The sequence below is a fragment of the Carcharhinus amblyrhynchos genome, chromosome 12, assembly GCF_965287045.1.
Source record: "Carcharhinus amblyrhynchos chromosome 12, sCarAmb.v2.hapA, whole genome shotgun sequence".
Taxonomy (NCBI): domain Eukaryota; kingdom Metazoa; phylum Chordata; class Chondrichthyes; order Carcharhiniformes; family Carcharhinidae; genus Carcharhinus; species Carcharhinus amblyrhynchos.
This window is the reverse complement of record NC_137335.1, coordinates 4,291,817-4,308,170: the sequence shown is the minus strand read 5'-3', so window position 1 is coordinate 4,308,170 and position 16,354 is coordinate 4,291,817. Positions and strand designations below refer to the sequence as shown.

Here is a 16,354-nt window from a genome sequence, read left to right as displayed (position 1 = left end):
CTTCAAGTCTACCTCCACCAGGCAAGATTGTGCTCGGAATGACCCAGCTGGTAAGGTAACCAGAGAACAGACTGCATTGCTCTTCAGGCCTGTGTGGAACAGTGTACAAGGTCAGGGGTCAGCGTGGAATGTAATTATTATTGGCCTAAAGCTGGATTTTACATTTTTTGAGTGGGTGAGTATCATAGAATTCCCACAGTGCAGAATGAGCCCAGTCGGCCCATCTAGTCGTCACTGGCTGTCTGACTGAGCAACCCAGCCACACCCTTTACCTGTAAACCCTCACATGTGGGCGGCACAGTGGTTAGCACTGCTGCCTCACAGTGCAAAGGGCCTGAGTTCGATTCCAGCCTCGGGTCTGTGTGGAGTCTGCACGTTCTCCCAGTGTCTGCATGGGTTTCCTCTGGGTGCTCCATTTTCCTCCAACAGTCTGAAAGCCATGCTGGTTAGGTGGATTGGCAGTGCTAAATTGTTACGTGTGTGAGGGTGTTCGCTGTTTAATTTACATTTGTGTAATTTATTCAGGTGTAGGAGTTGGTGCAAGTTCCTGCTTCGTTCAGAACAGTCTCAGATAATGCTTTGCAATTAGCGTGACAGAATACATTATGGTAATGTGGGTCCAAATGTATTCCCCTGACTCATTGGCAACATAAATATCTTCATCAACATTTGGAACTCAACGGTTAGACATGAGCGAGGGAGCTGAGGATTGAGGGGGGAAGAACTGTGACAAAATCTACGGATCAACAGTGGGATGTTTGGTAGCAGGAGAAGGAATTGTCGTTAAATAAATTAATGCCACTTTGCAAAAATAGAAACTCTCGTGTTTCCCCAAACTTTGTACAATTAGGGAGGTTACAAATGAAGAGATAATTGAGTAGAATATTTTGAAATTTAGAGGTGGGCCAGAGTAGACAGAAACTGATCTGTTATGTTGACTGAGGGGTTGGACTAAGACCACATGGATATATAAGAATGTAAGAAATAAGAACAGGAACAGGCCGTTCAGCACTTTAGGCTTGTTTATCCTCATAAAATCCTGATCAAACTTTTGATTTGATTTGATTTATTATTGTCACATGTATTAATATACAGTGAAAAGTATTGTTTCTTGTTATACAGACAAAGCATACTATTCATAGAGAAGGAAAAGAGAGCGTGCAGAATGTAGTGTTACAGTCGTAGCTAAAATGTAGAGAAAGATCAACTTAGTGTGAGGTGGGTCCATTCAAAAGTCTGACAGCAGCAGGGAAGAAGCTGTTCTTGAGTACGTGACCTCAGACTTTTGTATCTTTTTCCCGATGGAAGAAGGTGAAAGAGAGAATGTTTGGGGTGTGTGGGGTTCTTGATTATGCTGGCTGCTTTGCCGAGGCAAAGTGTAGACAGAGTCAATGGATGGGAGGCTGGTTCCAGTGATGGACTGGGCTTTGTTCAGGACATTTTGTAGTTTTTTTGCTACATCAACTCCACATTCTGACCCCTAACCCCAAATCCCTTGACTCCTCACTGCACAAAGATCTGTCAACCTCAGTCTCGTTTGCACCCAATGACTGAACATCCTCAGCCCTCTGGGGCACAGAATTCCAAAGATTCACAACTCTCTGAGCAAAGATACTTCTCCTCAACTCTGTCATAAATGGCCAACCCCTTATCCTGTGATGGTCAACGCTGAAGCAATCCAAAGTTTCCCATGCAGGTCCCGCACACATTGACTGTTTTCAATTATTACATACCAAATAATTTACTTCAAAGGGGCCATACACTCAAACAAATAATCTGTGCATTTCAATAAATAGCGAGTATATTGACTGTGGACCCTTAGCTTGAGGTCAGAGATTCCCAAACTGTGGATTACGACCCCCACTGGGGTGGTGGGAGAAGCAACTGGGAACGTGAGCTCAGAGGTAGATATTACCATGGAGCAGAGACTCAGATGTTTCAGTCCTGGGATTTGATTTACTATTGTCATGTGTATCAGTATATAATGAAAAGTATTGTTTCTTCCATGCTCTACAGGTAGCTGTTTTGCATACCAAACAAATGAACAAACTCACATTAACTTAGGGGCATGCTATACAGGTAAAGCGTATCGTTCATAGTGGAGAAGGAAAGGAGAGAGTGCAGAATGTAGTGTTACAGTCATTGTGTAGAGAAAGATCAACATTGTCTCTGAGACCCTTTGCCAGATGTGCACAGTGGTTAACACTGCTGCCTCACGGGGCCAGGGAGCCCGGGTCAATTCCCAGCTTGGGTCACTGTCTGTGTGGAGTTTGCACATTCTCCCCATGTCTACGTGGGTTTCCTCCGGGTGCTCCAGTTTCCTCCCACACTCCAAAGATGTGCAGGTTTGGTTGATTGGCCATGCTAAATTGCCCCTTAATGTCAGGCAATTAGTAGAGTTATGGGCAATAGGGCCTGGGTGGGACTGTGGCTAGTGCAGACTCGATGGGCCGAATGGCCTCTTTCTGCACTGTAGGGGTCCTATGATTCTGCCAATGAACTTGTCCTGATGGACTGAGTTCTGAGGCCTGAATATTGAGCCTACAGAAAGGTAGGTAAGTGCCCAAGGTTTTCTATTAACATCTGCATCCCTGCTGTGTGAATGTAACCACCCCGCCGCAACCCCTGCCCCACACACACACACACACACACACACACACACACACACATATACACACACACAATCCAGGTTCCTGGCGCTGTGAGGTAGCTGTCTGTGTGTGGAGTTTGCACATTCTCTCCATGTCTGTGTTTGTTTCCTCTGGGTGCTCCGATTTTCTCCCACATTCCATGATGTGTGGGTTAGGTTGATTGGCCGTGTTAAATTGATCCTAGTGTCAGGGGGATTCGCAGGGTAAATATGTGGGGTTAGGGGAATAGAGGCTGGGTGAGGGTATGGTTGGTGCAGGCTTAATGGGCTGAATACCTCCTTCTTAGCTTGAGCATATCCAAGTGCCCTGCTAGAACTTCTTGAATAATGGCTTCTATTATTTTTCCTATGACAGATTTTAAGATAACTGGCCTGTAATTTCCGAGTTCCTGTCTCCCTCCCTTTGTAAATAATGGAATTACATTTAATATTTTCCAACCTAATGGAACTTTCCCTGAATCTAGAGAGTTTTGGAAAATTAAAACCAATGTATCAACTTCCTCACTGGTCATTTCTGTTAAGAATGAAATCCATCAGGAAGCGGGCACAGGCCAGCCCACAGCCCCAACCATTCACTCTGGTGATTGTAATCTCCCAGAGTTCATCCCTCACTTCCATTTCCTGGTTTGTTGCTGCTTCTGGGATTCTATCCTCTTATGGTGAAGACTCTCGCAAAATACCTGTTGTGTTCACAGAATCACATGATACTTCAGTGCAGAAGAGGCCCTTCAGCCCATCGAGCCTCCATTGATGCATGAAAGGCCCTGACCTGCCCACCTAATCCCACTTGCCAGCACTTGGCCCATAGCCCTGAATGTTATGATGTGCCAAGTGCTCACCCAGATACTTTTTAAAGGATGTGAGTGAGGCATCCCACCTCCACCACTGTCCCCTATTAATCTGCCATTTCCTTGTTTTCCACTATCAGTTCTCCAGACTCGGGTTTCTATAGGACAAACACTTGCCTTGTTAACTTGTTTCTTTTTAAAATACTCTTACTACCTGTTTTTATATTTCTGGCCATATTTCCCTCAGACTCTAACTTTCCCTCTCTTTTAGCCATTCCTTACGTTGTGTCCAATTTTCTGACCTTCCATCTATCTTTGTACAATTATACACTTTTTCCTTAAGTTTGATACTATCTTTAACTCCCTAGTTAACTTCAGAAGGTGTGTACTTTCCTTGGACAGTTTCATTCTCATCAGAATGTACGTATTCTGAAATATCTCCTCCAGTGTTTGCTATTGCATCTCTATCGACCTTTTTTTCATTTCTCTTCTTGCTCTCAGTGGCTCCCAAAGCAAATTTTCACCTGTTCCCATAGCAAGGCTTTTCCAGGAGTGGGTTAGAGTACATAGAATCCCTACAGTGCAGAATGAGGCCATTCAGCCCATTGAGTCTGCACCTACAACAATCCCACCCAGGCTCTATCCCCCTAACCCCACATATTTATCCTGCTAATCCCTCTAACCTACACATCCTGGGACATGAAGGGGCAATTTAGCACGGCCAATGCACATCTTTGGACTGTGGGAGGAAACCGGAGCACCCAGAGGAAACCCACGCAGGCAGAATGTGCAAACTCCACTCAGACAGTGACCCAAGCTGGGAATCAAACCCGGGTCCCGGGTGCTGTGAGACAGTAGTGCTAACCATTGTGCCACCGTGCCACCTTCAAGCTAGCAACCCTGTCACCAGGGGTTTGAGAGACACCATTTTGCATCAAGCATGACTGACTGAGGTCTATCCCACTTTTACTGCCTGCCACAGTGTATTGGAAGGATGTTACAGGTTTATATGCACCATGTTTGGTTATGTTATGAGCGCACCTTCCTTCGTCATCAGGTCCTGAGGTGGGATTTTCCAATTCGCCCCGAAACTGGAAAATCCTGCCTGAGGTCAACAGACCTTTGCGTGGTCTATCCCCCTGCCCGCTTCGATTCCCATGGTGGGCGGGGCAAGAGAATTCCAATCCTGGTAGGGGACTCAAACCCGGAGCTTCTGGCTCAGAGGCAGGGACACTATTCTCTCTATCACAAAATCTTATTTTGACCTTTTTTTTAATCTTATTTGCCAATTCACTTGAATCAGCTCTGCTTTCATACTCTCATTATTGCTTTTGTTTAAGTTTATAAACACAGTCTTGGACTCACTCCTCTCTCCCTCAAACTAAATGTAAAATTCAATTATATTTTGGTCGCTGCTACCTAGAGGTGCCTTCACTAAGAAACCACTAATTAATCTCATCCCATTACACAATAATGGGTTTAGGATAGCTTGCTCTCTGGCTGGTCCCAGAACATGCCATACTAAGAAACTATCCTTTAACTTTTTATTTATTTGTTAGCATCACAAGTCAGCTTTCATTGACACTGCAATGAAGTTAGTGCAAAAATCCCCTAAGTATTGCCCATTTAAAACTGAGGTGATGCCAATCTTTTTCACACAGAGCGTTGTGAGTCTTTGGAGCTCTTTGAACGGCATGGTGGCGCAGTGGTTAGCACTGCTGCCTCACAGTGCCGGGGATCTGGGTTCAATTCCAGCCTTGGGTGGCTATCTGTGTGGAGTTTACACATCCTCCTGTGTCTGCGTGGGTTTCCTCTGGGTGCTCTAGTTTCCTCCAAAGATGTGCAGGTTAGGTGGATTGGCCATGCTAATGTCAGAGGGATTAGTAGGGTAAATATGTGGGGTTATGGGAATAGGATTGTGATTGGTGCAGACTTGGTGGGTCTCCTTCTGCCCTGTAGGGATTCTTTGGACTCTTTTCCTAACAAGACAAAGGGAGCAGAATCTTTGAATAGTTTAAGGTAGAAGTAGAGAGATTCTTGGGAAGCAAGGGGGTGAAAGGTTATTGGGAGTAGGCAGGGATACAGATCTGAGGTTACTATCAAATCAGCAATGATCTTATTAAATGGCGGAGCAAGCTTGAGGGGCTGAATGGCCTATTCCTGCCCTTTGTTCATATATTCCTATGAGTGTTGTAGAAAATCTTTCTGTGATATTAAATGGAATTGTTGAGTGAGGATGAGATGAGGTGGAATGATCTGGTTTTATTCCCCCCCGATGTTGCTCAATGGATATTAAAATTGGAGAGGGTGTAAAATTTCATATACCATAAAAACCACCATAAAACCATAAAAACATAAGACATAGGAGCAGAATTAGACCATTCGGCCCGTTGAGTCTGGTCTTCCATTCATTCATGGCTGATATTTTTCTTAGCCCCATTTTCTTGCTGTCTCCCCGTAACCCTTGATCCCCTTATTAACCAAGAAACCTGTCTACCTCTGTCTTAAAGACCCGGCCTCCACAGCCTTCTGTGGCAAAGAGTTCCACAGATTCACCACCCTGTAGCTGAAGAAATTCCTCCTCATCTCAGTTTTAAAGGAGTGTCTGAGGTTGTGCCCTCGAGTTCTTGTCTTTTCCACTGTTGGAAACCTCCTCCACTCTATCCAGGCCCCTCAATTCTGTCTGCTTCAATTAGATCCCCCCCCCCCCCCACTCCTTCCTGCTAAACTCCATCGAGTGCAGACTCAGAATCCTCAACCGTTCCTTATATGACAAACCCTTTGTTCCTGGGATCACTCTTGTGAACCTCCTCTGGACCGAGGCCAGCACATCCTTCCCTGGCCCAAAACTGCTCACGATATTCCAAATGCGGTTTGACATTCATTTTCCACTCAAAGAATTGTCCCCTCATGAAAGGGGAAGTTAAAAAGGGTCTGGTCATTTATTCTTGACTGAAGGTGCCACATAAGATACTCAGGATGGTTCTTACATTGCCAATAAGATGTTCTTAAATATTTCTTTTGTTTTCCCACAGCTGCCATTTGCAGAAAGGCTCTTCCACTTCACTCATAGTGGTGTTCCAAAGTCCAGAAGAAGACGCAGCATTCGTCATAAGCTTTATCTGGTAAAGGACCCAAGGGTAAGCTAATGTTTCTCCACCCTTCGGCAGCTGTTACCAAGGCAACAGTTCGTAATGTGGTCAGCTAATCAGCGGGAAACAAAAAACAACTCTACTATCCGTGGTGAAGAAATGGAGAAAGGAGCAACACAATCTTTGAAACGTCTCGATGATTCGACGCATGTTACTGCTTTCTAATTTTATTCAAATTCTATCAGATGTAATTTGCATCAGATACGGTCAGCCTGGGTTTGTTGCTGAACTGGGTCATATCATTACAACAGGAGACGCGGAGCTGAGGGAATGACATTTTGTTACGTCTGTGCAGTTTCACTGTGGGGTAGCTATCAACTTGTCAGCAAAGGCCATTGAGAATGTGGTTTGAATGTCGAGGAGGTTTGATACTCCCTTTTCTAAGCCTGTATCATATCCTGAGCGGGGGGGGGAGGAATTTAAATTTAATTGTCCGGATAAAGAGTCGCTGCTAAATGGAGAATGCAATATAAAGAAACAGCAACAAATGAACATTAAATATAAAGTGACCGAATTCACAAATAATTCAAAAACTGCCATCAATATTGTCAGCTGACTTTTCATATTGGGGCACCCTATTCCATAACAAAAACTAACTAAAATGATGCGGACTGGTAAACGCAATTAAATTATATTCAGTTCGTTCTCTTGAGGATGGGTGAGCAAAGATTGTAAATATTACAAAATAAAGTAAACATGGATTATTTCTATTACTTCAAGGACATAAACATTTTATAATGCAGGGAAAGAGGAGACAAATACTTCCTCCTTTTGGTAATCCCCTCTCCCACTCTGCATGAAAGGAGTTGAGATATAGATGAACCCATATCGAACTGAATGGCGGAAGAGGGGCTTAATGGCCTCTTCTCGTTCCTATCAGATTCCAGCCATTATGATAAACATCAAACACGTGAAAGCTGAGATAGGTGGCATGGTGGCATAGTGGTTAGTTTTGTTCACATTTGTTGTATTTCACAAGCGCAAGGAAGCTGAAGGCATTCAGTCTCTCCAGAATAAAGTCAAGTGGCTGGAACAAAGTCACAAAGCCTCAAAAGGCAAACGGTTTGCGCTCAATTGCTCGAGACTGAAATGAAATTCAATCAACTCTTGTCTCTGATGGACGTTGAATTGCGGTATTTTGCACTTGAGGATAAATCTGACTGGGCACTTGATTAGAAAGAAAAAAAAATGCTACAGACACAAACATTTATATCCATACATCTAGAATGCAGCGTCAGATGTGAAGCATTAGCTGGATAGGAGAGTAACAGGAAGAATACCGATAGCCCTGCCCTTGCTAGACTGTTAGCGAGGATTTTCTAGTCTATCGTGATGGGACAGCGTCTGAAATTGGGAAACCAAAAGAGAAAATGCTGAAAATCTCAGCAGGTTTAACAGCATCTGTAAAGAGAAAAATAGAGCTGAGGTTTCGAGTCCAGGGGACCTTTTGTAATTTGCTCTTATCTGATAATGGGGAGCCTGTGCACCAGACATTTTGGGAGGGGAGGGGCAGCAATTCTTCTAACGCTTTCCTCCGTCTGAATTGATTTGCCGCCAAATTGCCTCTTGCAATTTTCATGTGGTCCCACTTGAACGCACCTGGAGAGGTCACAGCAGCAAAATAAAAACACATAACAATAATGATCTGAGACTCCTACACACCAAACGGTTGCAGTTCCCAGGTAACCTGGTCCCATAGTATTTTCCTACTGTTGCAACAGCGACCACACTTCAAAAAGAATTCATTGGTTATCAAACACTTTGGGATGTTCCGAGGATGCAGAAATAATTGCATCCGAGGATGCAATATAAATGTAGGTCATTTTTCCAATATCAACGCTGGCCTCATTACTTCCAGAGTTGCCACTGGAGAGCTGTTTGTTTTAAAATGACGTGGAGGTGTCAGCGTTGGACTGGGGTAAACACAGTAAGAAGTCTCACAACACCAGGTTAAAGTCCAACAGGTTTACTTGGTAGCAAATGCCACTAGCTTTCAGGGCTTTGTCCCTTTGTCAGTTGAGTGGGGAGTTCTGATCACAAACAGGGGCATATAAAGACACACACTCAGTTTACAGAATATTGATTAGAATGCCAGTCTTTACAGCTAATCAAGTCTTAAAGGTGCAGACAATGTGAGTGGAGATAACATTAAGATAGTTTAAAGAGATGTGTATTGTCTCCGGGCAGGATAGCAAGTGAGATGTTGCAAGCCCAGGCAAGTCCTGAGGGTTACAGATAGTGTGACACGAACCCAAGATCCCAGTTGAGGCTGTCCTCATGATAGCCAAGTTCCACATGACCATAAGACCACAAGACATAGGAGCAGAATTAGGCCGTTCAGCCCACCACGTCTGCTCTGCCATTCAATCATGGCTGATACTTTTCTCACCCCCATTCTCCTGCCTTTTCCCCATAACCCCTGATCCCCTTATTAATCAAGAACCTATCTATCTCTGTCTTAAAGACACTCAATGACCCGGCCTCCACAGCCTTCTGCGGCGAAGAGTTCCACAGATTCCCCACTGTCTGGCTGAAGAAATTCCTCCTCATCTCTGTTTTAAAGGATCGTCCCTTTAGCCTGAGGTTGTGCCCTCTGGTTCTAGTTTTTCCTACTAGTGGAAACATCCTCTTCATCCCCACTCTATCCAGGCCTCGCAGTATCCTGTAAGTTTCAATAAAATCCTCCCTCATCCTTCGAAACTCCAATGAGTACAGACCCAGAGTCCTCAACCGTTCCTCATACGGCAATGTTCTGGGCGAAACAGTTTTTAGTCATGTCCCCGCTAACTTTCCTGCCCCTTACCCTAAATCTATGTCCCCTGATCGTTGATCCTTTCAACAAGAGGAAAGTCTCTTCCTGTTGCCTCTCTATGCCCTTCAAAATTTTATACACCGTGTCCCCCCACTCAGTCTCCTCTGCTCCAAGGAACTCAACCCCAGTCTATCCAATCTCTCTTTGTAACTAAAACTCTCCAGGCCAGGCAACATCCTGGTAAATCTCCTCTGTGCCCCTGTCCTTGGTTTTTATCTGGTTTTTCGTGGGGTGGGTTGTGTACAAGGTACATAAGGCATTACAACCATGTGGGACAGGAGTAGTGACTGCTTTTCTGTCTGTCTTTCTTTTCACTTTTGTGAGATGAATACTGAAAAGTGAGATCTCTGGAGGAGCGCATGTTTGTTTAAAAGTATATTGAGAAAATAGTGTCAGAGAAGTTGACTCATTAGTGACAAGTAGGCTTACATTCACACTGCAATGAAGTTATTGAGAAATTCCCTTAGTCACCACAGTCTGGCTCCTGTTTGGGTCGATACATCTAACCAGCATGTCTTTCAGACTGTGGGAGGAAACCGGAGCAGCCGGAGGAAACCTACGCAGACATGGGGAGAACATACAGACTCCGTACAGACATGGGGAGAACATGCAGACTCTGTACAGACAGCGACCCGAGGCCAGGAATTGAACGCAGGTCCCTGGCGCTATGAGGCAACAGTGCTAACCACTGTGCCACCGCGCCACCCCTAAAACACCTTGGAAACCCAGTCGAAATTGTGCTCCTGATGTAGAGAATGAGACATTGCAATTCATGCAATTGGTTTGAAATTTTGAATGGCAGCCTTTAGAATCCTAAAGCTCAATTTAATATTGATGTATTTACTCATGTCGAATGTTTCTTTTCCAGGTAAAACATGTCCTGCAGCAAGAAGCATTTAACAGAAAGAAGCGAGGATATCGAAGCATTAGTGAAATCGGTATCATGATGAATGATCCATTGTTTACTAAACAGTGGTATCTTGTAAGCACTGTCTAACTTACCTACATCTCTTTAACTTGTGCTCAATGTTTACCTGTTCCTGTTACCCCTCATTGACTTTTTCTTCTCCCACGGCATCTGGGCGTTTAGTGTCCATCCCTGGTTGTCATGGGAAGGGTCGTGGTGGGTGGGTGGACTTCTTGAACCACTGTAATCCATGTGCCAATGGTGTTCCCAGGTAGGGAGTACCAGTATATTATAGCATCATAGAATCCCTTCAGTGCAGAAGGAGGCCATTCAGCCCATCGGTCTGCACCAATCACAATCCCATGCCGTCTTTAATCGCTGCAGTCAGTGTGGGCTAGGTACACCCGCAGTGCTGTTAGGGAGGGAGTTCCAGGATTTTGACCCAGTGGCAGAGAAGGAATGGCCGATATATTTCCAAATTGGATTATTACGTGCCTCAGAGTGTAACGCCCAGATGGTGGGGTTCCCATGTGTCTGCGTCTGCCTGTGGTGGTAGAGTTTGCAGGTTTGAAAAGTGCTGTCTAAGGAAAATGTATGAAGCATGGAGCCATTACACCCCCAGAAACCCAGCAGTTGAAATGACAGGGGGTATAACGGCTCCATGCTCCATGGATGGGGCATTATTTGGCACAGGTTGATCCCAGCCAGCCTGACATTTTAACTCCTCCCCCTCCCCGCTCTGTTCCTGTTGGGTTTAAGTTGGGTTGAAGCTCTGGGAAAGAACAGTGCATATATATTGCAACACGTTCATCTCGTGTGTGTCCTTATTCCTGTTCAAACAGGTCAACACAGGTCAAGCAGATGGAACCCCTGGCTTAGATCTTAATGTTGCCGAGGCTTGGGAATTGGGTTACACTGGAAAAGGAGTAACCATAGCGATCATGGATGATGGTAAGAGCTCTTTGACTGTTGTTACTGTTGTTACAAGTCAGGTTAGATACTTCAAGGGGTTCAATGAAGCTCATCTGACCTGTAACGTTTACATGGAATTTAGCTAGGATGAGCATGACAGGGTTCATTCCAGGTGTGATTTAACTGACCCACAAGGAGCTTTTATCAAAAACAAAGTTTAAGTAAGAATATTGTTGACATGTATAGTGAAACACTTAGCAAGAACTCTTAACAATTACAAACAAGAAACACAGCAACCGAGATAATGTACGACTCTTAAGGAAATATCTGTGCTCCAACCAAAGCCAGCATCCAATACAAAAAACCCTCCAAATAAACACAACGTAGCATAGGTTAATGCCCACTCATTTACAGGAATCTGGCCTCCTGGATTGAAAATCCCTTGTGAAGAAACTCACAAGAGGTTGTAGTCGAATCTGTTTCCCAGAATACAGCTTCTTTAAGGCAGCAGATAATAGTCTCAGAACCAAACAAAGAGAAGAACAGGGAGAGAGAGAAGGAGACTGCTTTTTAACTTGCTCCTAAACTGCTTCCAAAAAGCACTCCCCAAAACAAAACTGAAAGCCCAAAAGAAAAAAAACCCCTATCTCCTGATTGCCACAAATGAAACTGAAACCCCTATTACCCCTATCATGCAGGAGTGTAGCCCCGCTCCCTGATGACATTGCTGAAGCTGTAAGCTGCATGATTTTAAGAAAAGCTTTCGTAAAGGTACACTCACATGACACTATAAGCCTGTTGACAGTATGTGCTTGCGAGTTTCTCTGTGTCTTTTACTGGATACTTAATTTTGAGGAAGTAAGTGGATGTTGGTGGTCTTTTCCCATGTAATCTACCCAAAATGAGTTGGAGAACAAAGGGGGAATAGAAGAGGTCTGAGGTTCCCCGAGAATTCTTCTCCTCAGCCCTGGTTTACTGTCAACCTCTGAGACGTGACTCATTTCACCTGAATCTTTGTTAAAATCATTTCAGTTCTAATTTAAATCCTGCCACATTTAAAAGTCATGAGGGGCGGTCATTTTTTAAATTCTCTCACAGAGTGTGGGTGTCGCTGGCTGGACCAGCATTTATTGCCCACCCCTAGTTGGTGGGAGAAGGTGGTGGTGAGATGCCTTCTTGAATCACTGCAGGGGTAGGTACACCTGCTGTGCTGTTAGGGAGGGAGGACATTTTCCCTTTTATTGAAAAGTAAAAAGTTTATTTAGTAGTCACAAGTAAGGCTTACATTAACACTGCAATTAAGTTACTGTGAAATTCCCCTAGTCGCCACACTCCAGCGCCTGTTCGGGTCAATGCACCCTAACTAGCACGTCTTACAGACCGTGGGAGGAAACCAGAGCACCTGGAGGAAACCCACGCAGACAACATGTAACCACAGACGGTGACCCAAGCTGGGAGTTGAACCCAGGTCCCTGGCGCTGTGAGTCAGCAGTGCTAACCTTTGTGCCAACGTGCCACCCCTTATCTTCAGGATGTTTATATTTAAACTTTAGTGATGCCCATTACACCAGACCTTGTGGAAGGAATGGTCTCTGATCCAAGAAAACTGATGCCGTAACTGTGGAAACTCGAGATATTTCTAAAGCCATTCTTCAAATCCCTTCAAAGCTGCTGAAAATGTAATTTGATCAGTTTGCAGAATCCCCTTTGAAATTCAGCGGATGTAATGTATTTATTGTTTCAATGCAGGGATCGATTACTTACACCCTGACCTTGCTGATAACTATGTAAGTACACAGTGAATTTTCTGGCTTGTAATTTATTTTATAGCAAGAGTGGATGTGTTGATAGATGTCGCAAATCATCAAAGGTAGTCATTGTCTGCTTGTGAGAAAATGTCCTTTGAATTACAAAATGAACAGAAGCAGTAACCTAAATAGAATCATAGAAGCCTGCAGTGCAGAAAGAGGCCCTTCGGCCCATCGAGTCTGCACCGAACGCAATCCCATCCAGGCCCTACCCCCATATCCCTACCTGGCAGAATTCCCAAATTTACATTGGTGTTCAATGGAACTGGATCCTCTAACCAGCGGCAATGATTGTCACCAGATTCCCGCTACTCTTGTTCATAAGATGTAGGAACAGAACTAGGCCATTCGGCCCATCGAGTCCACTCCTCATCCCCATTTTCCTGCCTCCTCCCCATAACCCTCTAACCCAATTACCCTGCCTGGACGCTGCTCCAACTTTCTTCCAGAGTCTTCCGATTCCGGCTTTCCCAGAAACGTGTAACGTAGCATCCCTTGGGGAGTTCCATCGGGGCGAAGTGGAGCAAGGGGAAGGCAGGAAGTGTCCCTGCTGTGTGGCATGGCTGCCGTAGTGGTAAATGTTTAAGATCCGGGCAACAGAAGGTTAATGAAAGGATGAATGGGTGAGTGGGTGAATGGATAAGCAGGTGAGACAGTGAACTGGGTGAGGTGGGTGAAACAGATGAGTAGATGGGCGGCTGGGGTTAGAGTTATGTGGGTAAGTGGGAAGGTGGGTACATGATTGGGTATATGAGGGAGCAGTTGGGTTGGAGGCAGTTGAGACGGGTTGGAATGGTATTCGAGTGGTCGGGGTTCGGCGGGGTGGTGGTGGGCTGCCTCCTGGATGGTGTCAAGCTTATTGAGTGTTGTTGGATCTGCACCCATCCAGGCACGTGGGGGGTATTCCATCACACTCCTGACTTGTGCCTTGTAGATGGTTGGGTTGTTTTGGGGGTGTGGTGGGGCAGGGGGGGTTGTGGTAGGGAGGGGGTGTTGTCAGTTGATTGGGGGGAAGTAGTTAGGTCAGGTCATGAGGGTAGTCGGGTAGGGTCAGGGGGGTAGTGAGTTGATGGGGGGGTCAGACCAGGTCGAGGGGATGCTTGGGTCAGGGGGCAGTCAGTTGATTGAAAGGTTGAGTTCAGAGGATGGTTGGATCAGGTCAGGGGCCGTGTAGTCAGGGTGATTAAGAGGGTTGTCTTGCTGGGTAAGATAGGCAGTTAGAATCATAGAAACCTACAGTGCAGAAGGAGAACATTCAGCCCATCGAGTCTGCACTGACCACAATCCCAGCCAGGCTCTATCCTCATACATTTACCCTAGCTAGTCCCCCTGGCACTAAAGGGCAATTTAACACAGCCAATCCACCCAACCAGCACATCTTTGGACTGTGGGAGGAAACCGGATCACTGGGAGGAAACCCATGCAGACACGGGGAGAACGTGCAGACTCCACACAGACAGTGACCCAAGTTTGGAATTGAATCTGAGTTCAATTCCACTGTGAGGCAGCAGTGCCAACCCCTGTGGGGTGGGGGTTGACATGTTGCATCAAGAGGGGAGTAAGGTCAGGTCAGGGAGGTAGTTGGATGACTGGGGAGGGTAGTTAGTTTAGGTTAGGGGGCAATAGTTGGGTGGCCAGGAGATAATTGCATGGGGTTGGTTGGGTTGTATCAAAGCGTGGTCAAGACAGGTTGGGAGGGTATTCGTGGGTCAGAGGGTAGTTGGTGGGGTGGGGTGGGGGGAGGGTGGAATTCCACAGAGTTCTGACATGCGTATCTTCAGACTTGTGTCTGGTCTCTGACAATCCAGAGACTGGAAGATTTGGCCTCTTCTGTTATAAGAGGGATGAGATACACATCGAAAGGAACTGCTTCCATCGTTACTGAAGATGGATTCAATTGCATGAATTAGTTTCAGAATCGGGACTGCTACCATTGAGTTTTCTTCCTTTTCCTCTTCTCATTTCTCTGCCTGTATCTGATGCGACATTGAAATGACACATCCCAATCCCGACATCCCTCTCAATCCCTGCGCTGTTAATTCTGTGATCCTTCAGTTTAATTGGTAAAGGAATAGACAGTGATTTGCACCATTCCCTATAGTTCCAGATGCCCTGTTTCTCTCACAGTATCATTATCAGCTCGTGCGTATAGCAACTTGTCACATGGAATATTTAAACATTTTCTAGATAGCCCACTACGCACATTAGGCCTCATTGTTAATGTTTTGGTCCAATTTATCCCTCAAATTTCTGAATCGAGGTAATAGCCTAGTGATATTACCGCTAGACTATTAATCTAGAAACTCAGCTGACGTTCTGGGGACCCGGGTTCGAATCCCGCCACAGCAGATGGTGGAATTTGAATTCAATAAAAAAAATTAAGATGGCCATGAAATGATTGTCGGGAAAACCCATCTGGTTCACTAATGTCCTTTAGGGAAGGAAATCTGCCGTCCTTACCTGGTCTGTCCTACATGTGACTCCAGAGCCACAGCAATGTGGTTGACTCTCAACTGCCCTCTGAACAAGGGCAACTAGGGATGGGCAATAAATGCTGGCCCAGCCAGCAACGTCCATGCCCCATTAGTAAATAAAATGTCCATTGAAGCCCTTCTTGTGAGAATAATTGCCAAAAATAAATGAGAAATTAATTGAAATGACTTTTATTCCATTATTTTGCCACTAAACGGAATAAATTTCAATGAGGTATGATGAACGAACATGCATTTTCTTTTCAGAATTTCACTTGGTCGCTTGACCGAGTGTTAAAAAAATAAAGACAGGTTGTGCCAGAGATTGTTAAACGCCGGTGATGATGTCCCTGTTAATATGATCAGGGAGCTCAAACCCCTTCAGGCTCTAACTGTGTCACTGCAAGAGCAGACTCAGAGGCAGTCTTCGTACTCTGGTCACTAAGCTGCTGTTGAAGAGAATTCTTAATGTAATAACATGCAGAATCATAATGAACACCCTGGGGTAGGGATTGGTTGAGGAACAGGGCTGGAATACAAGGTTTACGCACTTGATCATTGACCTTCCTCCATATAGATAAGTAACCTTTTGGATTCATTCTCTCTTCCATTGGGAAAAAGATACAAAAGCCTGAGGTCACATAAAAACCTGCTGCCATCAGACTTTTGAATGGATCTATCTTGCACTAAATTGATCTTTCTCTACACCCTAGCTATGAATGTAACACTATATATTTTGCTTTCCTTCTCTATGAACGGTTTGCTTTGTCTGTCTAGTGTACAAGAAACAGTACTTTTCACTGTATCCCAATCTATGTGACAATAATAAATCAAATATCTCCAAAGTGCAGGAG

General features: G+C 44.9%; 1 protein-coding gene across 1 annotated transcript in view; it reads left to right on the top strand.

Annotated features, from left to right (window-relative positions):
* The window catches only part of pcsk2 (proprotein convertase subtilisin/kexin type 2), a 63,785-nt gene that overhangs the window by 16,754 nt on the left and 30,677 nt on the right, over positions 1-16,354 (top strand). The window contains exons 2-5 of the mRNA XM_080199717.1: positions 6,474-6,578; positions 10,271-10,384; positions 11,152-11,260; positions 12,971-13,008. Coding sequence (XP_080055843.1) covers positions 6,474-6,578; positions 10,271-10,384; positions 11,152-11,260; positions 12,971-13,008 — 366 coding nt within the window. The remainder of the gene's footprint in view (positions 1-6,473; positions 6,579-10,270; positions 10,385-11,151; positions 11,261-12,970; positions 13,009-16,354) is intronic.